The 10,638-nt window shown below is 35.7% G+C and overlaps 2 protein-coding genes across 2 annotated transcripts in view; both read left to right on the top strand.

Moving 5' to 3' along the window:
- Positions 1-2,498, top strand: part of LOC104753685 (probable xyloglucan galactosyltransferase GT17) — a 4,195-nt gene extending 1,697 nt beyond the window's left edge. The window contains exons 2-5 of the mRNA XM_010475902.2: positions 30-74; positions 184-423; positions 1,005-1,606; positions 1,928-2,498. Coding sequence (XP_010474204.2) covers positions 30-74; positions 184-423; positions 1,005-1,606; positions 1,928-2,339 — 1,299 coding nt within the window. The 3' untranslated portion in view covers positions 2,340-2,498. The remainder of the gene's footprint in view (positions 1-29; positions 75-183; positions 424-1,004; positions 1,607-1,927) is intronic.
- Positions 7,486-9,060, top strand: LOC104750663 (adenylate isopentenyltransferase 1, chloroplastic-like). The gene has a single exon (XM_010472494.2). The coding sequence runs from the start codon at positions 7,901-7,903 to the stop codon at positions 9,002-9,004; it is 1,104 nt and encodes a 367-aa protein (XP_010470796.1). The 5' UTR covers positions 7,486-7,900; the 3' UTR covers positions 9,005-9,060.

Here is a 10,638-nt window from a genome sequence, read left to right as displayed (position 1 = left end):
TTTTAACCTTGATTATTTGGTCAATCTAGGTGCCACGACCCAATGACGGTATTAGGAGTAATGGCTCGGTCACGGTTTTGCCTACAAGCACCAGGGGACTCATTCACGCGCAGATCAACATTTGATGCGATATTAGCTGGGTGCATACCCGTATTTTTTTCACCCCACACGATGTATACACAGTACTTGTGGTATCTTCCGGACGATAAAAGAAGTTACTCAGTGTTCATGGACGAAAAGAACAGCACTCAAATAGAACAAGAGCTCTTGAGGATCTCGGAGAGTGAGGTCGTTCAAATGAGGGATACAGTCATCTATTTGATCCCGAGACTGACTTATGCGCACCCAAACGCTACGAACTATGATTTGCCAGATGCGGTTGATGTAGCTTTAGAGGCACTAGCTAAACAAGCAAGGGCCAAGGTTATCGTTTCATTCTAAGCCATATATACCCTTGTGTATTTTCAGATGTAATTAATCCCAAAGAATAAAGAATTGTAGTAGCCAGGAATCACGCCAAGCAACTATTGTTGGTGATTATATTTTTATCTACATCACCTTTCTGCTGCACTGTGGGATCTGTGACTTTATCTGCTGCTCCATGAAGTATCAACATTGGCAATAACTTAGACAATTCACAATTATGCACTTGTCTATGATTTAAAACATTCCGTTATGTATTTGATTCAACAACTGACGACCTTATGAACTTGCTCCTCGATATCTCTTATCACATCGCAAGTTACAAAAGCGATTTTTGGACACGTTTGGTCATCGTAGCCAACTCACATCGCATCCACAGTTAACAAAAACATTAAAGAGGAAAGTGACNGGGGGGGGTCCATAATAATTAGACAGTATTTAGCTTTTATTGACAACTAGTGCCACATTTGGTAACTTTATTACATTTACATTTTCATTGGTTAACACTCTCTCAACTTATTTGACTAAGAGTTGTAACAATAATTCAACTAGGGGACTTGGTTGTTGAACTGTATTTTGAGTGCTTTGTGTCTCCATTTTTTGTTGTCTTCAATATTTTAATNGCGCGTGTGGAGAACCACCCGTGCCGCACGCGGAATCCACACAATGCGGACATCTTCTACGTCCCTTTCTACGGTGGCCTCTACGCTTCAAGCGTGTTCCGAGAACAGAACCTGACCAAACGCGACGAGCTAGCCGTCAGATTAGTCGACTACATTAGTGATCAACGGTGGTGGAGGAGAAGTAACGGCCGTGATCATTTCTTGGCCATAGGGAGGACAGCTTGGGATTTCATGCGCTCCTCTGACACTGACTTTGGAGCAAACATCCTCATGCAAATGCCACGTGTCATGAACATGTCGGTGCTGACCGTGGAGAGGCAGCCTTGGAAAGGTGACAATCACTTTGGTATACCGTATCCTTCTTATTTTCATCCGTACACGTCAGCAGAGATGGTGACGTGGCAAAACAAGATGAGAAGAGTCGAGAGACCAAACTTGTTTAGTTTTGTCGGTGGGCCGAGGAAAGGGTTGGAGAAAGCCGCCATTAGAGACGAGCTGATCAGACAATGCGCCAAGTCAAGCCATTGTGAGCTTCTCAAGTGTGAAAATGGAGGGTCCAGGTTTTTTTCTCTTTACTCCTCTTTTTTAATACGTTTTCGCATTTAAGTATTATTTAATACAGCGACCACAATTTTCATATCGGGGGGGGGGGGCCCATAATAATTAGACAGTATTTAGCTTTTATTGACAACTACTGCCACATTTGGTAACTTTATTACATTTTCATTGGTTAACACTTAACACTCTCTCAACTTATTTGACTAAGAGTTGTAACAATAATTCAACTAGGGGACTTGGTTGTTAAACTGTATTTTGAGTGCTTTGTGTCTCCATTTTTTGTTGTCTTCAATATTTTAATCTTGATTATTTGGTCAATCTAGGTGCCACGACCCAATGACGGTATTAGGAGTAATGGCTCGGTCACGGTTTTGCCTACAAGCACCAGGGGACTCATTCACGCGCAGATCAACATTTGATGCGATATTAGCTGGGTGCATACCCGTATTTTTTTCACCCCACACGATGTATACACAGTACTTGTGGTATCTTCCGGACGATAAAAGAAGTTACTCAGTGTTCATGGACGAAAAGAACAGCACTCAAATAGAACAAGAGCTCTTGAGGATCTCGGAGAGTGAGGTCGTTCAAATGAGGGATACAGTCATCTATTTGATCCCGAGACTGACTTATGCGCACCCAAACGCTACGAACTATGATTTGCCAGATGCGGTTGATGTAGCTTTAGAGGCACTAGCTAAACAAGCAAGGGCCAAGGTTATCGTTTCATTCTAAGCCATATATACCCTTGTGTATTTTCAGATGTAATTAATCCCAAAGAATAAAGAATTGTAGTAGCCAGGAATCACGCCAAGCAACTATTGTTGGTGATTATATTTTTATCTACATCACCTTTCTGCTGCACTGTGGGATCTGTGACTTTATCTGCTGCTCCATGAAGTATCAACATTGGCAATAACTTAGACAATTCACAATTATGCACTTGTCTATGATTTAAAACATTCCGTTATGTATTTGATTCAACAACTGACGACCTTATGAACTTGCTCCTCGATATCTCTTATCACATCGCAAGTTACAAAAGCGATTTTTGGACACGTTTGGTCATCGTAGCCAACTCACATCGCATCCACAGTTAACAAAAACATTAAAGAGGAAAGTGACTATTGAGACTACTACAATTACAATTACTTGAGATTGTATAACTTTTGGATAATTCGCCAGAAAAATAGCCCATGACTACTTTAGAGGGCTCAAGCCCAATTTAGAATAAAAAGTTATCTTTTCTTGACTATCTTATATATATAATATAAGTATGTACTTGGGCCTTCTACAGTTCTACATAAAAATGCATGGACTATTTGGACCAAGAAAGCCTAACTTTTTTTATAATATAGTACTAATCTGTTTGACAACAACAACAAAAAAATATAGTACTAATCTATAATTAAATAACACTTTGCAAGTACATATTATAATTAATGCCCTTAATTTGTTTTTTAGTAATTTATATATTCAAAACTAATATTTTAATAAATACCTCAGTGCTATGAAAATTGTTTTCTTTTCAAAATATTAAAATTATAAGAATTTTGATGTTGAATTTTGATTGATATTTGTCATATGAAATCATTGACATTTGTTAACAACATAATCAAATAACTGGGATTAATACAGCCAATATAATGTAATTTTCAGATATTTGCAGCCAATTCATAAGTGATTTTATAGCAGTATTTTCTATTAAAATTCGTATAGTTTTCATCCAAAATTCAACGAGAGCTATATGAGAATATATGGTGCTTTTACTTGAGTTGAAAAAATAATTAAATAGGAAAATGATTAATTAAAACTACGCTGTACTTTTTTGTTTGAGTCTCAATACAGTTTGTTTAGGGACAAGCGTGTGGAGAGGCAGAGCATGGCAGCATGTGGATGCTCAAATTGCAGAGAAGTTTAAACTATGTTTGTATAAAAAAATTATATAAATTTTACAATTTAATGGACATCATCATAATGTTGTGTTTCCCTTGTAAACATTTGAAGAATATATAATTTGAGTTTCGTTTTTTTACAACATTTTTGTTTTGTCTCATATATTTGTTACGTCACGACTAGGTACCTAAACCTCGTTCTCAGCTTTAATAAATTACAAAACCCGACATATCGTTCCATTCGACTTAATTTATACTACATCTACATGGCAGCATGTCGTATATAGATGGTACAATATCGTATTATCTATATTGAAGCACCTTGTCGTTTATTTCAGCGTGCAACAAAGGTTTGGTAGAGTTCAAAAATATAGTCGTCATGCTATTTTCAGTAAACTAAACTGGATTAATATTTTGGGATACCACTTAATTATTGTCAAGTTTGAGTTTAACTTGGTTTCATCATATCACCACAAAAGATCGACGTATATGTATAGGTGAAGTGCATATCACGTATTGGATCGAATGTAATTAATTTGATGTCTTTTATGTTGAGTTGTAAATTACGGACGATGAGGCAATATGTTAATCGACTTCAACCAGTTTGGTCAACATAGGGGTTGGAATGGGGTGATTGTGTCCCCCGACAAAGTCTTAACTCTTAACTTAAGATGTTCTACCAATATTTATCGTTCATGCTCATATTGTGGATGACCATTTCACTAAGCAATTCATTGTTTATGCATATATTGTGGTGCATGCATAGTTCGGGAAGAGAATTTTTGATCACATTAAAATTTTTAGCTAGTCTTTTTTTTTTAAAAGGGTACTAAATGAATGTCTAGAAATTCAATTTATTTGTAAATAATTTTTAACATATATGTGATTCATTATTTGACAAAAACGTGTGTGTGCGTGTGATAAATTGTAGTGAGAGTTTTTTTTGTCTAACTTGCCGAAAAAATAAACTTGACTACTACTTTTATTTAGACCAATTTAATTCGTTCCCCCTTTTTGACTTGGAAATTAAAGTCAGCTATATACCATTCAGTTTTATATAATTCGAGTTGTATCAGTTGGCTGACTATTATTTAATATACGTAATGATTATACTATAAGTTCAGTTCTAGCGGAATACTTTTTTTGGACGTATAGTGTTTTAACTATTATTATCCTTTAATTATTATATTAAAACGAAGTTAAGGACTAAATTAATCTATTTTCCATAAGAGACAAGACCTACGGCACTTGTTGGATCATGATTAGAGCAACAGGTTTAACATTAATTAGATACAGATACAATACAGGTCCGGATGATGAATGAACCGTTGAGTTGTGCAGAAGCCAAGTGGACCCTTTGTCTAATTTTTTCTTTGTCGTCTATTTCTCAAGTTTTCTAATTATAAGGATTCTTTCTGATAATTAATTTCTCACCATTAGTCTCTAATAATTAATAAAAATTCTATTATAATCCAACAGCGGAAGAGTTTCTTTAAGAGAAAATATTATCATTATTTTTTATGTCATTTACATTATAATTGAATCTTGTTCAAAAGAATTTTTGATACGTGCATATCCATATATATATAGTACGTACGTATGTCCTTTCATAGTTTTTTTTTTCTTTTTCAAATCTCATATGATTCACATATGACCATCAATAAAAAAAACCCGTGTGGATCTAGACACGCATGTGTGCATACAAATATAACCCTCATGTCTATATTTTAACCATAGAGTAAAATCTCTCACATAATACATTTACATATTGTAATTTATGTATCCATTTGAATCTGTTACATGAAGAAGACCCTGTTTGGAGTTTGGACCATTATTTCATATCATCTAACTAGAAAACATTTTGAATCTTAGTGTAGTTGTATTTAGTGTCGGTTATATATCTGATTATAATTGATGATAATGTGGGTGAAAGGGAAAGTTTTAGTTAGTTAAATAAATGGATAGGAAAACCTGATTAGCATTAAGAAATATTATAATTTCTCTCGTATTGGATTAGAGAAGCCATTGACTTTGCGTAAACATTGGTATACAATTGATTAAATACTTAAAAATTTTAAAAAATAATATATTTAATACTTAATCCACAAGGAGTAGCTAGGTAGACGATAGCATACATCAACATCATAGCCTACGACCAAAAACCAAAAGGAACCATCTTGCTTCAACGTAAGCACGTATAGATTATTCTCATCGGTTATGTCTTCGTTGCATAGAATAAGCTTAATAACGAATTTCGCAGAAAGAGGCCGTTCAAATGTGTGGTACGTACGTCATTATCAAGAAAAGAAACAAATGTGCATTACGCATTCTTAAAAGTGGACTAGTCAGATTTTTGTCCGAGGAGATAAATAAAAATTGTGAAAAGATGAATTGTGTAGTACGTAGGAAGAATACAACAACATGCAGTATTCAAGTGTTTTTTAACGATATAACTTCAAATCACACACATCATATAAAGCTAGGTAGGTCCGAGCAGTGCCGTGCCCAGGTCTATCGGGACTTAAGGCGAACTTAACATTAGAGGTTCTTTTAATATATTTTATGAAAAAATAAATAAATATTAAAATTCAAAAGTATAATAAAATAAATATCAAAAATTCAAAAATATAAATTTTTGAAAAAAAAATATATCTAAAAAAACCTTAAACATAATCGTTCTTCTTTCTCAATAAACTATTTTACCAACTTCTCTTAATCTTTTTTCCTTCTGTTTCACGACCTTACTCGGTCTTTCACAATTTAAGGTTTTGTTTTCCTTTTTGTCTATTTTTATAAATAAATATATTTAAATGAGTCATACATGGGTTGTTTAGGAAATAAAAAGACTCTTCAAACGATAATGATACATCATATTTTTCAGAATTGAGATTCCAAAAACACACACAAAAACTATATATTTTGGGGGCCGGAAGCAAATGCCTTTTTTTTTACCCATAGGCACGGCCCGGGGTCCGAGGTTGTTCATATTCCGGATGCTCTATGCACATGTTGATTGTTTATCATCGTGGATTGATATATAGCACGGTTCAATAACTTCAAAGAGATTGTATATTTGATGAACTGCGCAATAAATTCACGGTTTTTCTATATCAAACCGAGTTTCTAGTACCATATATATATACATAAGAACGTTCTAGAATAAGACGATGAGGTTTCCATCTAATGCGAATGTGAATTTAATTTCAATGTCATTTTTGAAGAAGAACTAAGCACAAGTTAGATTGAATAGTCATATGACATGTTTTAAAACTCGTTACAAACAGATATTGGTGTTCGTACGTCAAATCGTACACATACATTTGGTGTAAGAAAAATCAAATATAACCAAAGTCAGAGATAGTAAGAGTAAATGCCATAATCACCGGGAGCAATATGCGAGAGATGTTTCATCATAAAAACGATCGTTTAACCCTCTATTCCGGACCTCAACATCCACTTCCAATTTAGAGAAAAGAGAAAGAGGATTGCTTATAAGTTAATAGTAGATGAAGATTATTATATGTGCATATAGAGTTTAAACAACGAGGAAAAAAAAAATCACAATCAAGAAGAGAAGCATGTGATGTTTTTGTAGTTCTCGCAAATCGCAATAACCCCAATAAATCATCCCACGCGTCTCTTTTATCTCACCCTTCTTCACTTGTTTTCCTCTCCCATTCTCCTTAGTCCTCACACTTCCAAAAACACGTGGCATCAGTGTTTTTAAAAAAACCCAAAGCTATAATTCCTTCTTTTGCCATTTGGATGATCTATCTATTTTTGTCCTTTCTTTTTTTCAATGATAAAAAAAAAACACATTTGTGTGTTACAAAAAATAATAATGATGGGAAACACATTGAAAACCCAACAAAAACAAAAACAAAAACAAAACTCTCTTTTCTTTTTATTTTTTTCCTTAAAAATGTCAGGAAAAAAACAAAGGTTGTATATAACCTGAAAACAGTGATGTTTTTCTTTTCTTTTTTTCTTTCATTTCATCGGTATGTCTTTGTTAATCTCTAGGTTATATCATCACGTCTATAGATTTTTTAAACAAATGGTTCTTTAAAAAATCATAGACAGAAAAAAAAAAACTCTCTCTTTGTTGTTTCTTAATCATGCAACTAAGCTATTCCAACAATTTCTATCTCAATTTTTCACGATTTATTTCTCCTCTAAAACCCTCTCCCAAACCCACAAGTAGTGGTGATACATTACAGGTCAGCCAACTCCATTGAAGTGAAGAAGCTCTCTCTTACCCCAAAACCCAAGAGAGAGAGAGAGAGAGAGAGAGTAGTGTGGTGCATCGTTACAAAAGACACAACAACAACAAAAAAAAAAAAGAACCGTACGAAACTATTTTTTTGTTTTGTCTCTTTCCGTGTTGTTGTTGTTTAGCTAATGACAGAACTCAACTTCCTCCTCCAAACAACAATCTCCGATCGTCTCATCACCACCACCACGACGAGAACAACGTCACCGCCGTCTTTCTCATCATCACATTCTTCTTCTTCTTCTTCTCGCATCATCTCTTTCACCAAACGAAGACGAAAACACCAACCTTTAGTAGTATCCATACGCATGGAGGATCAGTACTACTACTCACGGCCAAAAGACAAAGTCGTCGTCATTTTAGGAGCAACCGGCGCCGGAAAATCGAAACTTTCCGTCGATCTCGCCACTCGTTTCCCTTCAGAGATCATTAACTCTGACAAAATCCAAGTCTACGAAGGCTTAGAGATCACAACCAATCAGATTACGTTACAAGAGCGTCGCGGCGTCCCTCACCATCTCCTCGGTTACCTCAACCCCGAACACGGCGAGCTCACCGCCGCGGATTTCCGCTCCGCCGCTTCAAACGCCGTCGAAGACATAACATCTCGTCAAAAGCTCCCGATCATCGCCGGTGGATCTAACTCATTCGTCCACGCACTCTTATCTCAACGGTTCGACCCAAAGATCGATCCTTTCTCATCCGGGTCGGGTCTAATCTCCTCAGATTTGCGTTACCAGTGTTGCTTCATCTGGGTCGACGTGTCGGAGACTGTGCTCTACGAGTATCTTCTCAAACGGGTCGACGAGATGATGGATTCGGGTATGTTCGAAGAGCTATCCGGGTTTTACGACCCGGTTAAATCCGGTTTAGAACCCCGGTTTGGGATTCGGAAAGCTATAGGTGTACCGGAGTTCGACGGTTACTTCAAAGAGTATCCACCGGCGGGGACGATAAAGTGGGATGCTTTGAGAAAAGCGGCGTACGATAAGGCGGTTGATGATATCAAAAGGAACACGTGGACGTTAGCGAAGAGACAGATAAAGAAGATTGAGATGCTAAAAGACGCCGGATGGAAGATACAAAGAGTTGATGCAACGGCGTCGTTTAAAGAGGTTATGAAGATGAGTACGTCGTCGGAGAAGAAGACGAAGAAGTGGAGAGAGGTTTGGGAAGAGCAAGTGTTGGAGCCAAGCGTAAAGATTGTGAAGCGGCTGTTGGTGGAAGATTAGGTTTTTTTTTTTGTTTCCAGCCATTTTACAGCTCATTTTTGGAAAACTAATTTTTTTGGTCATGTAATAAAAAAGTTAAATGCAAAAAATGACAAAAAAAAAAGAGAGATTTTTGTTGTTGTTGTTGTTTTGTTGGGAAAACATGATACATATGATCTCCTTCTCCGCCATTTTTGGTATTTAAAAACCTCAATTGATGGGAAAACAAAGAAAAAAAAAAGCTAGAAAAGGTTTGTTGTTTTTTTCTATAATGTGTACCATTTTTTCAAAAGTATATTATTTTGAATTAAAGTTTTTGATCTTTAGGAAAATTAGGAGATTCTTGTTTGTTGTAGTAGTATGCATAAATGTTGTGTATAGAGAAGAAAGCAACGGCATGGAGAGAGAGAGAGTTTGTATTTAGCGTCAGAACAAAAAATACCTTTTTTGTTATTGTCATTGTTTGTGGACCTCAATCAGTCTCAAACCAGCTTAACCAATCTTGTGTTTTAGTCTAAAGATTACAATTATTTCTCGTTGTTACTTCGATTAGAAAAGTTTTTCATATTGACTCAACTTGATCTTCCATATGAGCTGTTATTGTATTTTAGGTGACTTTGCTGAGTAATCCAAATAAAAAAACTAACAAAGAATATAACCAGTTATTTGAAAAAATTAGAGAATTAGGATCAGAGGTAAGAGAAATTACCATTTTAGGTTTTGTGGTTTAGGGTAGTGGTGGATGGAGTGGACGGCGATGGAGGTAGATGGTGGTCCGGCGATAGTCCAGCGGTGGCCCGGCGAGGCTCCGACGGTGTCCCGGCGAGGTTCCGGCGGTGGTCCGGCAATGCTCCAGCAGTGGTATGACGGTGCTCCAGCGATGCTCCGACAGTGGTCCGACGACCGGAAGTAGTGTAATGGTGGTAGAAAATGATTGTTAGGCAGTAGAAGGGGTGGGCATGATGGTGATAAGAGTGAATATAGGAAAGATAAAATGGTATATATTGTATAATATATAGAGAATATGTTAGGTTTACGGTTAGAGTAGTTAGTTATTTAATTTTAGTTTTTTTCTTAGTTAGTTTTGCCAATTTCCGCTGTATTTATGTAGTTTTTAGTATATGTACGAAAGAGAACTAACATGAGTAATATGTAGCAATTGTACAATCATTAAGTAAACATCTTTTATTGGTATTTTATAACATGTTGTGTATCTATATAAAAAAGGTAGCACATACTTGATCAAATTTAATCTTACATTATATATAAATGAAATTAAGAAATGATACAACGGTTTTAATCTAGAACTTAAACATAAAATTAGTCATTATAAAAATATTTTGTAGACTGAAGGTCATCATCAAATGTAGCTTACATAAACCTTGCGTACGTAGGATAAACGGTACATATGATGCTTGATCGTTAATGTATGGAAGTCGAGCTATTTTTTTCCAAGTTTCGTCTGTTTTTGTATTATGTTTACTTTTTGGATTATATCAGAATGTTGCAACCTGAGCCGCAAGGAGTTTTCTGATTCAGACAGCCCACGAACTTAGTTGAAGTCAGATATGACAACTAATACTTAATCAAAACGAAATCCTCCAAAATCTTAAAAGACAATCTTAGATAGATTTTATTCGACTAGTTTTTCAATG

Source organism: Camelina sativa, chromosome 16 (genome assembly GCF_000633955.1).
Source record: "Camelina sativa cultivar DH55 chromosome 16, Cs, whole genome shotgun sequence".
Lineage (NCBI taxonomy): Eukaryota > Viridiplantae > Streptophyta > Magnoliopsida > Brassicales > Brassicaceae > Camelina > Camelina sativa.
Note: the sequence above shows the minus strand (reverse complement) of the source record. Positions and strands in the feature narration are given on the sequence as shown.